General features: G+C 38.7%; 1 protein-coding gene across 1 annotated transcript in view; it reads right to left on the bottom strand.

The window, feature by feature from the left end:
* NHLRC2 (NHL repeat containing 2) overlaps nucleotides 1–16,776 on the bottom strand; it is a 60,566-nt gene extending 43,790 nt beyond the window's left edge. The window contains exons 1-3 of the mRNA XM_082673159.1: nucleotides 16,437–16,776; nucleotides 13,378–13,530; nucleotides 662–1,117 (exon numbers count right to left, since the gene is read on the bottom strand). Of these exons, the coding sequence (XP_082529285.1) occupies nucleotides 662–1,117; nucleotides 13,378–13,530; nucleotides 16,437–16,614 (787 nt within the window). The 5' untranslated portion in view covers nucleotides 16,615–16,776. The remainder of the gene's footprint in view (nucleotides 1–661; nucleotides 1,118–13,377; nucleotides 13,531–16,436) is intronic.
* Between the last annotated feature and the right edge of the window lie 1,091 nt (nucleotides 16,777–17,867).

Here is a 17,867-nt window from a genome sequence, read left to right as displayed (position 1 = left end):
ACATGCCGGAGAGCAACTAAGCCCGTGCGCCACAACTACTGAACCTGCACACTAGAGCCCGCAAGCCACAACTACTCAGCCCACGTGCCACAACTACTGAAGCCCGCTTGCCTAGAGCCCGTGCTCTGCAACAAGAGCAGCCACCACAATGAGAAGCCTGTGCACCGCAACAAACAGTAGCCCCCACTTGCTGCAACTAGAGAAAGCCTGCACGCAGCAACAAAGACCCAACGCAGCCATAAACAAACAAATAAATATATATATATATATATGGCTATATTTTGATGGAAAGTGAAATACTTCCATTTAAAATGCCTGAAATCTAAAATGTATATAATACTTTCATAAGATACAATACTGTGGCAGTTTTTTGAAAAAACAAGATGGGATATATGAATATACTTGAAAATTACACAAAAGATTTCCTCCTTTTGATCTTAATGGAGTTTTTTGGGGTAGTTTTGTTTGTTTTTGAGGGAGTGAGAAGAGATTAATTCAGACACAATTAACAAAATAATTTCTGATGAAGTTAAAATCAGTGTATATTGCCCTTCTACAATTAGTTCTTATTTATAAATTTCAATTTTAATGCATTTCCTTGAACTAGTTTTTTACATGTATAATGTAAAATACATTATATAACATAATTAGCAAACTTTACCTCCAATGCTGTACTGAATTTGTCCATTCCTCCAGACGACCAAAATTCTATGATGTCCAGTGTCTGCTATTACCAATCTATTAGAAACATGGTCTACTGTTACTTTGCCAGGAAACAGCAATGGTGAAGGTGGCAAAGAATCTTTATAGAGTTTTATTCCAATTTTATTATCTCTGATCTGTCCCCTGTCTTTGTAATATTTTAAAGCTATTGAAGTATATAAAAATAATTTCTCTCTATGTCCTTCTCCAATCAAAGAAAACAACATGTTTCCACGGGGTCCAAGTATGATCAGAGTTGGCCAGCAGGAAACTTCTAGTTCTTGCCAAAGGCTGGCATCTGCATCATTAACCACAGGGTGGGTGATGTTGTATCGAAGAATAGCACTCTTAACGTTATCCAGGACTCTTTCATTTGGAAACTTAGCCGAGTGAACACCAACAATCAGAAGACCATCTAAACGGGAAAAGTTATACGTTGAACATTATGAAGTATTAAAGTTTGAATATCACCATCCACATATTAGGTTTTGGGTCATAAACAAATATAAACAGTCAGAGATTAAAAAAGAGGAAACATAGAACTAAATTAGTATCTTCAACTGCGTTTACACTCATGAATAAAAAATTAACATTTAAATCTAAATTCAAACACGTATGATCAAAACCATGCAGCTATTTTAAGTTTAAAACCCTGTGTCCTTTATCTAGATAAAGCTTTAAAATAATATTCTCTATTTTCTTAGAAGATGTTGAAATTTTATAACTTTTTTCCACCTGTTTTAATCCCCTTTGAAATTCACAGTGACTATGATTGCTTTTTGTTGGTATTTATTATCACATTATCCTCTTAAATTTTTCTGACCTAACTCTACTATAGATTAACATAATGAATATAAGCAAGATGTTTCCATAAGGTCTTTATTTAAAATTCCTATTGTATAGTTCTTAGAACAAACCTTGTTGTAGACAGCAGACCTGCTGAAAACTAAAAACAACATATTTCTTCTATCTGATCAATACAGTATATCAAGAAAATAATACAGAAAAAAAAAGTATGAAGTGTTAGGCTGGATTCAGAGAAAAACTCAGCATTGATTACCAAGTAACATGTTACCTCGGGCATGTTACTTAATCTCTCTGTGCGTCAGTTTTCTTATTTGTAAAATGGGAAAATAACAGGAATTGCCTCATAGGTCAGTTTTGAAGATTTAGAAAGATAAATCTGTATAAGACATTTAGCATAGTACCTAGTTTACTGTAAAACTTCAACAAATGTTCATTATTATTATTTTTTGAAGTTATAAGTACAAAGATAACCAATAAAAGAGAAATACAACACTTCCTACATATCAAAAGAAATCAGTAAAGTAAAATAGCAAAAAAGCACATCATGTTGAGAAACAGCAAATAAAACCTAATACACAAAATAACACAATAACTACATAACACTACTTATAAATAAATGTGAATGGGTTTAACTCACCTACTAAAATGATTTGGATCAGAAAAGCTAAAAATAAAGATATGCACAAAGATACGTGGGCAAGTGAAAGCGACAGGAATATAAGGGTGTGATCCTGGTAGGTAGGATCTACCCAACAAGGTAGATTTCAAGCCCCAAAGCATTAAACAGGGCAAAGGAAGAAACGTTTTAATGTGAAAAGCATTCACAACAAAGATAAAACAATTAGGAATATCCATGTACCAAGCAATAAAGGAAGCAACTTATTTCTATTTTAAAAGTTTTCTAAAAAAAAAAAAAAAAAAGTTTTCTATTTTTGTTCCAGTGGTTACTTTCTATTAATACTTTTTAATCATATTATAAAAGTATTAATCCCCATTTTTTATAACCTTTTGCTATCTGACCTATCATTTTTAAATGGCATCCGTTACCACTTATTACCTATACAATAATCAATAGTCTTGTTTCCCCTCTCTCCTTTTTCTTTCCATCTTTCTTTAGTTGCATTCTTTCTAATTTTGTCAGAATACATGATTTTATATTATTCCTCTACTCTTGGGTGATGGATTTATAGACTTAGCTAAGTTGGAATTGTTTTCCAGTATTCTATTCCCTGCCTAGCTCTGGGTTATCCTGGACCACAAGATATTATGTGAGAGAACTGGAAGGTGTTAAGGGCAGCAGCAGCCATATCCTCTCTTGTTGGAAGATTGGTGCAGGGCACCAGGTGCTACTGCAGTTTACACACTCTGTAGCTCATCTACTGGCTCACCTCAGTGGTTGTGGGGTAGCAGCTGGGCCCCGGCAGCTGCACCAGCTCCTGCCAGATCTCCTCCCTCAGCTTTTGCAACTCCTGGGCCAGGTAAGTTTTTAGCTCCTGATGAGGGGAACAAACTTATTTTTCTGGTCACCTCATTATTTAAATTGGAAGCTTACATAGGTTCCAGTTCATCCTTACGGGTTCCAGTTCATGCATGCAGGTTGTAGTTTACCCTTGATCTCCCCTACTTCTTATCCATCTTTCCTTTTCAACTGCCTGAACTTCTGACTTCAAATTGAGGCATCAGACACAGAAGCAACAGCTATATACATGTAGACTAGTTAACCAGCTCCCACAATTACATAAAGTCAAGTGCCGTTAACAAATCCTTATTACTTCTCCTTACTCCTAGTGGTCCTTCTCCCCTGATCAAACTCTGACTGATTCACCAAAACGCCTCATCCTTGTTGGTCACAGCTCTACAAATACATGTATGAAGTCTTCATTCATCCGTCTGGAGTTTCCTTAGTCATACCTGGTTAGAATCTCCCTCAAGTAGATTCACCAGAACGGGCACATGGGCACAGTATTCTCTGAGTTCTTGGACATTCAGAACCGTCTTTCTAGGACTTCCCTGGTGGCACAATGGTTAAGAATCTGCCTGCCAATGCAGGCGACACGGGTTCGAGCCGTGGTCCACGAGGATCCCACATGCCGCAAAGCAACTAAGCCCGTGCACCACAACTACTGAGCCTGCGCTCTACAGCCCGCAAGCCACAACTACTGAGCCCATGTGCCACAACTACTGAAGCCTGAGCGCCTACAGCCCGTGCTCCACAACAAGAGAAGCCACCGCTCGCGCCAACTAGAGAAAGCCTGCTCGCATCAACGAAGACCCGACGCAGCCAAAAAATAAATAAATAAATTTATTAAAACAAATTAAAAAAACTTTCTATAACCTTGATTCTTGAAAGGCAGCTGCTTAGATATAAAATCCTTGGTTTGTACCTCCTTAAGATTCTTAGGAACGTTGCTTCACTGTTACCTTGCTTTGTATGTTATTTGTGAAAAGTCTGTCCAGTCTTAATTTACATGTCTTTCAAAATCATCTTTTCCTAGAGGCCCTGAGGACTTTTTTTTAAAACATCTTTAAAGTGTAATAGTTTTACGAGGATACTTCTTAGCCTGTTCTGGGTATTTTCCCTGGTATCTAGTAGGCCCTTTCAATATGTAGATTTAAGCTTCCTTTTATTTCTGGAATGTCTTCTTGGATTCTAATTTTAGATATTAGTTCTGGTTAGTTGTTTTGATTTTCTTCTCCAGTCTCCAAAGTAGTCTTATGTTGGACCTCTTCTCCTAGTCTTCCAATTCAATCATTTCCTCTCTAACCCTTTTTACTACTTCTTTTTCTTTTTAAGCTCGTTTTCAGTCTCTAAGTCTGTTTTTATATCCCTGCTTTAGCTCAATGCCCCTTATAACATTTTTACATGAATTTATTACCCCTTGGACACCCTGTAATTTAGTCTTCATCTCTAATATTATTCGGAGTTTTTTCTTCTATTTCTTTTCTTGTTCAATCAACACTCATTTCTTCCTTTGTTTTGTGGGGGTGGGGGGGCACGTCCATTTCTGTTTTTAGTTTTTAAATCTCTGATTCACGCTTTTTCATTATTCCTAAATACTTTTAGAGGATATGTCATTCAGTATGGAGGACTGTGTTATAGTTTCTGTCAACTTTTTGATTAAGTGAGAATTTTCATCAGCATTTCAACTTTGAATCACATTTTCAGCTTTTTACAGTTTTATATGGATGTGATCTGCTTTTTAATAATCCTAATCAGTTTTTGGACAGAGCTCCTAGTTTGAGAGTGCCCTCTTCTGACAGTCCCCCTTTTCTGTGCAGTCTCTTTTCAGAGAGCGCCGTTGGAAGAAGGAGTTGATGTGTATATTGTTTTGTTTCTGCAGCATCCTTAACTTTTCCCTCTTATCTTCTTCGTTCCCTTCAGTAGGCTATCTCCAAGGGAAACTACACACACCTCTACATATCTGATTCTCTTCCAGAAGCGATGCTTCTCTGAGGCTTCTGTTCCCAGTCCCACACTCTTTCAAGGGCTAGTACTATGTTCTAGTATATCCAAACCTGTGTTCAGTATTTTGCACTTATAGTGTTGGAGTTTCTCTTTCTGCAGGTAAGGGGATTACTCTTTTTGTGCTTTGCCTAAGTCTTCTGAACCACTTTCTTTTTTTCATGGAGTCTTTTAAGCCTCCCCCATTTCTGTTCTCAGCACCTGCTGGCTAGTAGCAGCAGGATCTTTAATGGAAGTAAGTTCATTTCACAACTTACAGGTAATTTGAAGGCCATGATATTCTCTGTCTCCTAGTATTGCTGAAGGTAGGATCAAGTGTGGTTCTATTTACTCTCCCTGTTGTTTTTATGTTTGGGGAGCGGGCGAAAGAGACATGGGGAGATTCAAAATTAGGTAGCCACCATTCTCCTCCAAACCCAGAAGTAGCAGAGATAGATTTTTGTTTTTAACATCAGGTTTACTGAGATATAATTTAAAGTAATTTTGTACTTTGATAATTTGTTAATTGAGTTAATAAATATAAGCGAGTCCTAAAACCAGCCTCTAACTTAATGGAGAAGAACTAGAAGTTTTCCAGTAAGATAAGGAACAAGGCAGAGATGTCCACTGCTTCCACTACTATTTAACAATGAGTAGGAAGGGTGATAGTAGACAACAAAATCAGACAAGAGAAATCAGTTATAGGCGTAAGAATTGGAAATTTTCTTTGCAGATAATAAGATAGTATGTTAGGGAAACTCCACAGAATCAATTACAAAACTAACCCAAATAATAAAAGATTCAGGAAGTTGTGGAATATAAAATTAACACACAGAAGTCAATAGACTTTATATACCTACATAATACCCAGTTTTGGAGGATATAATGGTAAACAAAACCCCATTTACAATAAATAGCCATAAACATATGAAAAGACTTGTTCAACTCCACTCTAAAATGCAATTTAAAACTACACCGAGATACCATTTCTCCTATACTAAACCAGTAAAAATATGTCAACACATTTTACTGGAGCGGCAACGGGGAAAGAGACACCATACACTGTTAGTAAGAATGCAAACTGAGGGAATTCCCTCACTGGCAGTCCAGTGGTTAGGACTCTGCACTTCCACTGCAGGGGGCCCAGGTTTGATCCCTGGTCAGGGAACTAAGATCCCGAAAGCTGTGTGGTGTGGCCAAAAAAAAAAAAAAAAGAATGTAAACTGGTACAGTCCTCCTGGTACGGAACATGGCAACATCTAACCAAATTGTATATACATTTAACTTTGACCCAGCAATCCCACTTCTAGGAATTTACCCTTAAGATATACTACCAGCAGTACAAAAATGTATCTGCAAGATTATTCACTGTTTGTTAAATATTATAAACAAAGTAAGGGCCAATACACAGGATAGGAGAGTGGCTGAATAAATTATGGACACACAAAGTACTATGCAGCTACTAAAAGTAACCAGGAAGTTCTTTATAAACTGATATGGAGTGACTACCAGGAAAAATGTCACATGATAAAAGTGAAGTGCACAAAAATGTCAATAGTATGTCAGTTTTTATGTTAAAAAAACAAGAAATTTTAAAAAAGAAAAAGAATGGGACAGAAAGAATGAGAACGTAGGAACAGGCAGAAGAAATGGGTGGATGGATCTATACTTTCTGTATAGTTCTGACTTTCAGACCATCTTATAATTTTGCATACTCGAAAACAAAATCAACAGAAATGGAGAAAGGGGGCCTAAAAGTACAAACAGAAACAAATGAATCTAGCTATATTTCAAATGAATAACATAACCTCATGGGGGGTGAGAGGGACTAGTTTAAGTAATTTTTAAATTAGTTGAGAGGGACTGGAAGCAAAGACACCCCAACAGCAACAAACATGTCTAGTGCCCGGATCTTGGTTTCTCAAAACCATTCCCAATGTTCAATACTAAAAGGAATGAGAGCTCCTTGGAGAAGAGGCTGATTCAGAGATGGGGCTGGGAAAGTAGAAGATGAACCCGGAAATATTTTGTTGTGACAAGTAAAGAAGCGCCAGAGAATGATAAGGACATGTCAGAAGGGCACAGGTGACAGCTTGAAGGGGATCCCATTAGTCAAATACAGAAAATTTGAAAATCAAAACAAATGATTGATGATTTATAATAACAAATTAAAAAAGAAACCATGAGTCCAAATATATTTTATATATATAATATATATACACAATATATACCTTATTACTTCAAAAAATGTATTTCTTTCCTTTGGTCAATATATCCCAACACTTCTTTGAAAAAGTGATGACTGAGGTGAGATCTAAATGATGAGAAGATGTTAACTATGTGAAGAGAGCAACAGAGGAGATTTCAGGGAGAGAAAACAACACATTGAAAAGTGGGACAAGACAGAGACTGAAGAAGGTAAGTGACTAAACACAGAGAACAAAGGGGAGCATGGGACAAAACAAGAATAAACATACAGATAGGGTCAGTCTCGTAAGTCATAATAAGGATTGAGATCTTTTTCTTAAAAGCAATGGAAGTCAGATGGAGAATGAAGTGCAAGTCTCAAAGATACTTCAAACTAAACTCACGAACTTCCCCTCCAAACGCCCTTTCTACAGCGTTTCCTGTCACCAAATGGCACCACCGTCTTTCCAATTACACAAGCCAGAAACCTACCTAGGATATCTCTGTGATAACCAACCAGCCCTCTCTCATCACCCATAGTTAATCCATGACTGAGTCCTATTGATCTTAACAGCTATAACGGGCTAAGCTATTATCATATCTCACAGGGAGCACGACAGCCTTGTCACCAATCCATTTCTTGTCCACTAATTAGTTGCCCACCCAGGAGATGAAGTGATCTTTAAAAAACACAAATCTGATCACATCACCCTCTGGCAGAAAATCCTTCCTAGGCTTTCCCAATGGAAAACCACATGCAAAAACCACATCTCACCTCTCCAGCATCTTTATCCACTCTTCTTCCCCTCCCTCAGGGTACTGTAGCGACCAGGACTTTCTTAGTTCGTCCAGAATATCATTATTCCTCTTGCTTTAAAGCCTTGACACATAGTGTCTCTCTGCCTGGAACCTTCTCACCTAGTAAAGTCATACCTGTCTTTTAGATCTCAGCTCAATTTTTACTCTTAAAAAAGCTTTCTTTAATTCTTCCAGATTAGAGTAAACCTCATTATTTGTTTTCATAGCAGTCTGTAACTTTCTTCTTCTTCTTTTTTTTTTTTTTTTTTTTGCGGTACGCGGGCCTCTCGCTGCCGCGGCCTCTCCCGTTGCGGAGCACAGGCTCCGGACGCGCAGGCTCAGCGGCCATGGCTCACGGGCCCAGCCGCTCCGTGGCATGTGGGATCTTCCCGGACCGGGGCACGAACCCGTGTCCCCTGCATCGGCAGGCAGACTCTCAACCACTGCGCCACCAGGGAAGCCCTGTAATTTTCCTTTTTAGCACTAATCAGAAATTATAAAAATATTTGTGTGGTTATTTGATTGTAAGTTTTCCCCTTGTTACACTGTAATTCCTATTAATTATTTAGGGATCATACACTATTTTATTATTTACCAGCATAGTGTCTCATACATAATAGGAAATGAATGGACAGGACATAAATACTGAAGAAACATATTTGTACAATATATAAACCACAACGTATTGTCTAAATAGAATATCTATATTGGTCTACATACAAGGACAACTGCCAAATAGCTATGCATCTCATTTTTTCAGTGTCAACAACCTTAAAGTGTACAGAAATTTTTCTTAAAATATTTTGCTTGTTCTATTAATCATACAGAATAAAAAACAGTATGTAAAAGATTCTTCCCTTTATGGATCTTTTGCCAACACATGGATCAAAACTACTACATTTAAAATAAAACATGGAAAGAAGAAAAGGAAGAAAGAGAGACGACAGGGAGAGGAAAAAGAAAGGGAAAGAGAAAAGGTAAAACCAAATAAAAAGAATAGCTGCTTCTAAAATATGAGTAATAAAATAATTTTTTAAAATCATTTAAGAAACTTCAGGGAATTCCCTGGCAGTCCAGGGGTTAGGACTCCGTGATTCCACTGCAGGGGGCATGGGTTCGATCCCTGGTCAGGGAACTAATTACAAAGGTCTTATTTTTCAGAAATGAATAGACATATAAATACAATTATGCATAGTAATATATAACATTTAAATATAGTATATAGCAAACAGTACAGTTTAATCACAGGCAGTATAATAACTTAGTTCAATGCAAAAACTAAAAATATTTAAGGAGTTTTAGATGTTACAAAACCTGTAAATTGAGGCATTTTGAGATCTAAAAGACGAGCATGACTTTACTAGGCAAGAAAAGATGAAGGCAGGTCACAGAGGCTAGAATAGCCCGAGGGGAGGGAAGGGAAGAAGGATGTGGAGAGATGGAAACATGAAAATATCGGGGGCTTCCCTGGTGGCGCAGTGGTTGAGAGTACGCCTGCCGATGCAGGGGACGCGGGTTCGTGCCCTGGTCCGGGAGGATCCCACATGCCGCGGAGCGGCTGGGCCTGTGAGCCATGGCCGCTAGGCCTGCGCGTCCGGAGCCTGTGCTCCGCAACGGGAGAGGCCACGACAGTGGGAGGCCCGCGTACCGCAAAAAAAAAAAAAAAATCAAAGTCACCCAAACACTACATTAAAGCAGAGATGAGAAACATATGTGAATTTTTTTTTAATTTCAAAAACTGACATTTCCCTGTGTCTACATTAAACACTCTGAAAGTTTGCCATAAATCAGCCAATATTTTCATCATACTTTATTTAAGAACAAAGAATAATCAGTATATGAGGTGCTGCAGAAAGAAAGTGTGAAGTGTGTACAAAAAAGCGTTAACATAGCAGGCCCCACTACTATTCTTTCCAAGACCTGCTTACAGGGCTGGTCCTTGCCTGTATTTCGGAAGCGTTCCCATCATTCCCAGAACTGATGAGAGTAGCTCACAAGGCCTAAAGTGCTGGGTGCTGTCTCTAGTGAGCTTCCCTGGTTGGCAACGTCCAAACTCACTGTAACAACTCTTTGCTGGGGGAATTAAGCGCCTCTTACGCGACTCCACCGAGAGAGGACTCTGCTTGCTCCTGGCCTCCCCTGGATTCAGCCCCAGGCGTTTTTTCCCTTGGCTGATTCTGCTTTGTGTCCTTTTGTTGTAATAAATTATAGCCATGAGTACAGCTACATGCTGAATCCTGTGAGTCCTCCTAAAGAATTAAGTTTTGGGAACTCTGACACAGAGTAAAACCGTATATTGACTCATTAAAAGGTTTAGTTTCCCTATAAATTAGAAATACATTCTTCTAATTTTTAATAAAGTGAAAAACAGCATATACCCCATAACAAGAATACCAGCGTTTACTCAGCAGTGTTATGGCATTTAGGTTTTTAAAGTCTGATTTAATTATATATTAACATTCACCTAGCAAACACATTTTAAAATATGCCAACTTTTCCTACTAGATGTTTTCTTATAAAACAAGTCCTTTTCAGGGCTTCCCTGGTGGTGCAGTGGTTGAGAGTCCGCCTGCTGATGCAGGGGACACGGGTCCGTGCCCCGGTCCGGGAAGATCCCACATGCCGCGGAGCGGCTGGGCCCGTGAGCCATGGCCGCTGAGCCTGCGAGTCCGGAGCCTGTGCTCCGCAACGGGAGAGGCCACAACAGTGAGAGGCCCGCGTACCGCAAAAAAACAAAAACAAAAACAAGTGCTTTTCCTTAGATGATAGCCATTGTGCCAAATTTGGGTATTATATATCATTAATGTATCCAGCATAAACAGGTAAAAGAAATTAGAAACCCTCAAGGAGAAACCAGAACCATTCATTACTATTAAGTATCTTTTTACTTTTGCTTTAGATCTTTGGCATTTATAATTTCTTTTACGCTATTGTGAAAGTGATACTGATCACCATTACAAACCAGACTTTAAAAGCTGTTTACAGAGGAAGGAGACTGAGTATTAAAGCGGGCTTCTTTCAGAGTGTTTTTGAATTAAAATGCACTTCCTCACTCAGCTGAGCATTTCCAGCTTACTGATAAAATGAACTGAATATTTCATGGAATAGAAACAGGCTGCTTAATGTCTCTTCAAGAACATAAATAGCATTGCTGAAGATAAATTCAGAAACATCAGATAGTAATGAAATAAGACACAGCATCATGATAAATTAGGAGATTGGAATTAACATATACATACTACTATACATAAAACAGATAACTAACAAGGAACTACTGTATAGCACAGGGAACTCTACTCAATATTCTGTAATAACCTATATGAGAAAAGAATCTGAAAAAGAATGGATATATACATATATATAACTCATTCACTTTGCTGTACACCTGAAACTAACACAACATTGTAAATCAACTATACTCCAATAAAAATTAAAAAAAAAAAGACAGCAACAAGAAAGCAAATTTAGTGACAGCCTACTGAACTTTCATATGATAATCTCTAGGTATGTCTGCTTTTGTGAATATGAACTGAACTTATCTTCTAAGCAATACAAAAATCTTTTATTTCTAAGTTACCAGCATTTTCATACAGCAGCATAATGAAGTAATGTTTCTTTGAAATTACAATGTTGAAACCACTTACAAAGTATTTTACTTTTCAGAAGTGTATTTATATATAAAAATAGTTATTATTTTTTGTCACAGTGTGTTATAAAAGTATTTTCAGTAAACTGGTAAAGAGATTGTTAAGGATCCATTCTAAGAAGCCACTGAATTTGCTTCAGGTGTGGGGTTAACCAATTAAGTTAAACAGTCCATTAGGGGTGATCTTAAGTAGGAAATGGTTAACTTTGGGATTTTTAACCCAGTCTGTAAGTGCCATTCTGAAACACAAATCGTACTGTCATCCTCCTCTAAAACAAGTAAATCAAAAACAACCTTGAACATCTCTGTACTTTCAGTGGATGAAAAAGTCCATTAACTATTAAGAACGTTATACAAAGCCCTTCGTAACGCAAGTCTGAACCTAATCTGCCTTCCTCCCCTTTAACTCTTCCCAGGGGCCCCTATAACCTTGCGACACTAAACTATTTACCACTCTCCAAACCTACTCTTCTGTGCTTCCCTCCTTGTTTACCTGTCACTTCCTCAGCCAGGAGTGTCCCTCCTGCCCCATTTTCATTTTCAGCTGCACTCCTGCTCATTTTTCAAGTTCCAGCTTAATTGTCTCCTTCTCTTGAGAAATATTTTCCAAAGCTTCCAGGCAAAGCGAGTTGGTCCTTTCCCCATGTTCCATAATGCTTTAATTCAACTTTATTACATATTTCCCCAGCAGTTAGAGTACCCTGCACATAATACTCAATAAATGTATTTATTACATGGACTTGAACAAGACACTTAAGTATCCAAAACCTAGGAGATAATGAAATACTCATGTTTCTTAAATATAGATGAATTTTTGAAAACATGGTTTAGCTATTGGGAATATTTGAGTTCTTGGTAAATCTCACCCATAGGCAATTCCAAGATACAGCCCGTTACAATTTAAAAGCATCTGAAGTTTCACCTGCACTGAAGGTTTTATCCAACACTCCTTTTTTTAAACTAAGTTTCAAGAAATCCTTCATTTTTGTACATGTATACTCTATTCTCATCTTTACTCTCACAAGATCAGTAACCCTCTCTTCTTTTTAGTCACTGCAAAGAGGACAGCTTCAATTAATTTAAGCCTAATTAAATGGCACCTTTAATTAGTTTCATTTATCCCATATGCTCTCTTTTTAAAAAGAAGTAAACAAGAAAAAATCTGAAAAAATGTCAAAGTTCTAAAGAAAATACTAAGTATAACCTCTTACATTTTCAGAATTTGTAATACCATAAAAAAGGATTTCCTAGTGTGCTTTGGAAAACATTAACCTTTATAAACAATTTTTAAATAAAGCAGGGTCAAAGAAAAATATCTGTTATAATATTTTGCCTTCCAAAATATTAGCACAGGTAGTAGTTTATGTCATTTGAGATTAAAGGAAGCTTATTCATATTTCCTAATAAGAACTTTAAACCTTTTTATCACAACAAGAAGAATATAAAATTAGTCACACATTTCATTTTTTCTTTTTTTCATAGAACAAATTTAGGTAAGTCCAGGTATACAAAATGACCTTTTTAAAATACTTGATCATGAAAAAAGTAAACTATGTCCTATCTTTAAAGAAAGACCATAGACTAAATGCTGGTTCTTTAGGAAGGCAAACGGTCATCACTAAGCTTAACTCTTCATGAAAAGGTACATGAAGTCCTTAATTCATAGATTAGAAATTACTTTAGAATCACTGAAGTCTTGCCGAATGTTTCATTCTCCTATGAGCAAAATGAGTCAGCTACTCTTCCAGTGACTATGCCAGGACAGACTGTTAGAAACCAATTAAAGGGCAGATACCTTTATCAGAGTATGTGTGCTCTAATGCATGAAGATCAGGCAACAGGTGAATACAGTTTATGCAGCAGTAGGTGAAGAAATCAAGGACAACCACTTTTCCACATAGATCCTTGTAGACAGAAATAGATTCTTCTGTGTTCAGCCATTCTAATCCTGAAATTTACACAAAATAAAAAATGATTAAAGGAAATGATCAAGATAATTTACTTAAAACTTTCTATTAAAATGTGAACAATTATTATTTCTAAGGAAGGGACTGGCAGGGCAGGAAGGGAGTGGGGAGGTAGAAGATGAGAAAGCTACTACTATGAGACAGTCTGCAAATATAGTAAGAAAAAGCTACTAAATTCTTTCAGAAATGGTGTATTAGTCTGTGTGTGAAAGGAAGTAAGATTAACATATTTAGGTAAAAATAAGAGGAAATATCAAATATTAAAAGGACTTAAGTACATGATTAGGTACAAATGGGCTACTGAGAATGAAGGTCAACCTTAAGAATAAATATCAAAAAAGTGTTAAAATATAAGGATAAGCATACAAAATACCTAAGCCAATTTCATAAAAGAGCTGAAATGCTCTGGATTTGAATGAGACCTCAAATACAAAATATTTTAAATGCAAAGTTAAGCAAAACACACTGCTATTATTATAGATTTCATGGAAGCAACACTAATATTGAAGAAGAGCATGTTCCCTTCCCTCCAAAGAAAAACAGAATCTCATTAATCTGTGCTTTTGTAAATTAGAATTTATAATTACTTGACCATGATTTACAATTTTAACTATGCACTATGAAGAAAAATTTTGTTAAACAAAAGTAGATTAAAAGTACAGCATCTCTGTTTAACCAATTTAAGGAAACAAAGATAATGAGTTTGTTGCTTATAAGTAAATAAATGCAGATACTAAAAGTATTAATTATAACTTGAAGCAGGTATTTGGAAATATTTTATAGAAACTGAAAGCCAAAGCTGGGTGGAACAAATGAATAATAACAGCTAACAACTAATAACAGCAACTGAAGTTACTCAATTAAAACAAAATTCTAAAAAAAAAAAAGTCTGCAAATCAAACTAGTATTTCTGCCAATTAGTCACACCTAGTGAGGTTTAGGGTACAGTGAGGTCTTAAATATCCATTTTGATAAAGTTTTAATAGTATGCCAGATCAAGTGACCCTATAAAACTTCAAAGTAATTATGTATATTTCAAATCCTAATTTTAAAATATTTATGAATTTGTCTCAAATTTATTTTCTGTAAATAGTCAAGTGACTTAGATTGGAGAGGCAGGGAAAGTATAATTACATGTCACTTATTGTGCTAGGTGCTTATCAGACTTAATAATTCACTTTATAATAACAATAATAACAATGAATATAACTTTAAAAGCTGCTAATAATGACATTTACTGAGCTCCCCTATGAAGTAAGAACTTTAGATACACTATATAGTCTGCATAATAAACCTGAAAGGTAAATAATTGCTTCCATTTTATAAGTGAGAAAAGTAAGGCTTGGCAAAGTCAACTAACTTGCTCAAAATCATGCAACTGACAAATGGAATAACTGGGATTTAATTCTGGTTCTGTCTGAATCCATCCATTATACCACACAGCTTCTCATAAAACATGTTTCTTTGAAGAAATTAACAAAGCACAGTGTTTCTGAGTTATGTTTATGACTTCCTGATTACAGTAACTGATAAAGAAACCAAGAAAAAACTCACATCTAGTATTCTGTTCTCAATAATCAGGTCCAGCAGAAAATTTGTGTCAAATATGAAGGCTGAATATTTTGTTGTATTACGTATGAGTCACAAAGATCAAAGCTCATAGTAATAAAATACACTCATCGTAGATACAAACAAGAAAATAAAAACACTGGCCCAAATCCTAGCTGCTGGCATGCCCATTTTACGACAGGGTACAATATATAACTAACTTCTTACAGACTTTAAAAAAAAAATACACATTCATGTATATAAACTTTTAAAGTTTCTTTGATGGGATAAGCACTAATGCACCCAATTCTTTTGATAGAATTCCACAATAATTCAAGTCCAGTATAGGATTAATAACAGATAAAGTAAGCACGTATGAAGGCGAGAGCAAAAGGCTTCGAAAGACGAGGCTGTCGTCAGAGGCAAAGTTCCAATAGACCTCCCATGAGATACTGAACCCTGCCACATCTAACCAATTAACTATACATGTGGTTTCAGTGTCATGCCAGGAGGCACGCCAACACCACCAGTCAAAACAATGCCAGTCCCAACCAAAGAAGGTAAAGTTCGGTTTCATTTATCATAGCAAGATGAGCTTCACAAACAGCACTGCTGGGACTATCAGTTCCCTCGTGCTCCAAACATTCACAGAGCCAGGATTCAAACCTGGAAACTGGCCATAATTGATTCAGATTTTTAAAATTACAAGCTTCACGACTTTGAACGGAAGAGTGTGACACAGTTAAGAAACCGGCCGATGCAGTGCGGGGGAGTGCGTGGGGGGGGGTGTCTGTATAATCCAACTCTAGCCGTTCTCAGTTGTGAGGCCCTCGGCAGACGACTTAACCTCCCTGTCTCCGGGCCTCAGTTTCCCAACTATAAAATAGGACTAAGAAGAGCACCTCAAATAGTTTGCAGAGAGGATTAAATAAGATAATACCCTTGTGTTTAGGGCTGTGTGCGGCCCATAAGAAGTAATCAATAAATGGAAGCTAGGATGATGCACAAAGATGATGACGATGCTGGGCAACCAGACTGAATGGGCACGGACACTGGAATCACTGCCAACAGGGGTCACGAAACAGGGAAAGTCTATTGAGTTAACACACGGCCCGGGCAGATAGGGAGGAAACAGAGACAAAGATGCATGTGCTCGCCCTCCACAAACCCCCGGTCCGCCGCCGCCGCCGCCGCCTGGAGACTGAGGCTCGGCTGGGCGAAGCGCCTCTGCCCGGCGCGGCCGCAGAACCACGCCTCGCCCACCGCTTCAGGGGAGGGCGCCGTCCCCGAGGAAGGGGAGGTTCCGGGAGGGGTCCCCACCCCGAAGCCAGCCCCTCACCTTCCGGAAACTCGGGCACTGACAAGTCCTGCTCCCAGCCGTCCACCTTCTGCAGATACTGGTAGACCAGGCTGTCCTTCTCCTCCTGGGTGACGGCATCGAGCAGAGCGTACTCCAGCGAGGTCTGAGCCGGGAGCAGGCCCGAGAGGCTGCAGCTCCGGGCTCCGGGCGCCGCCATGTTCTCTCCGGACGGTCCAGAGGCGGCCGCAGAGCCCGCGGGACGGTCTCGTTTGGAGGGAGAGGGACTTACGGTCCTCTGGTTTCAAAACCGCACATTCGCCTCACTCTCCACCAGCCCCACTCCACGCTCACAGCACTTTTTTCAAATGCTAAAGTACAAATTGACGCAATTCCCCGGCGCGTAATTAAACTACCGTCCCAACCTACCCCGCCCCTTCTAAATCTTCTCGCCGCAGCTGAGCCTGGACATTCAGAGCGCCAGATTCAACACGGAAAAGGCTTCTGGGCCAGCGTTCTAGAAGCTCCAAGAGAACAATTCCCCACCCTTCACTTTGGAAATTAGCAGGTTTTAGAACTAAAACAAAACAAAATAAATCCGTAGGATTTTAAAGGGCCCCAACTTTTTTTCTTTTTAAAGTCTCACGTTTAGACCAGGATCAGCTGATTCGACACAGCATTGGGAACGCGAAGCTGTTCCCGCCACGGCACGAAAGGTAAAGGAGTAGGCTTCTTAAAGTTGGGAGTGACTAGCCAATGGCCTTGGCTTATATGCAAACGCTGCATTTTGTTACCCTGCAGTGCTGAAAGTGCGGGTGCGAATAGATTGTCAGCCAAGCAGGGGGAGGGGGCACGATGGGAGCGGACGCAGCTGGAGCTACTCCCGAGGCGCGAGGGTGGCAGGTGGGCGACCGCGGGGATCCCTGAGGGCCCGGCCTCTGTCTTCAGAAGTGGAGAGCACTGGTGGCTTTTGTGGAGCGAGCTGTGCTGGCAGCTCCCTCGCTCCCTTCCCTGGAGGGGGTGAGGGCCCACTCCGCTGGCCTTGCAGCTTTTAATGCCCAAAGAGGCGGTCGAGCCGGTGGGAGGCATCAGGCAGGTGAAGCTTGGTTTTGAGGCTGCTGGAGAGAGAGCTGATCGCCTTCAGGCAGACTACCTCTGGAGTCTGGAGATAGGAGTGTGGGTGGCCTCAGTGCAAGCACAACTTCACGTACTTGAATTTTGTTTGTTCATTGTGCAGTGTTTGTTCGTTGCCGCTGGAGGAAGATACTGGATTGACCCAGGAAACTGAAGTTGTCGAATATCCACCAGTCACGGATAAGGGCGCGTTTTTTTTTTTTTTTTTTTTTTTTGCTAATCACACACATTTGATTATGGTGTGACTAGTGTTACTAGCAAACTGAAGTAGCCATTAAGTGTTTGGAACACCTGCTGAGCCAGTTGCCCAGGGACTGTGGTTGGGTTTGTGAATTATTT

Source organism: Grampus griseus (assembly GCF_964374135.1).
Source record: "Grampus griseus genome assembly, chromosome: 16".
NCBI classification, from domain to species: Eukaryota; Metazoa; Chordata; class Mammalia; order Artiodactyla; family Delphinidae; genus Grampus; species Grampus griseus.
Note: the sequence above shows the minus strand (reverse complement) of the source record. Positions and strands in the feature narration are given on the sequence as shown.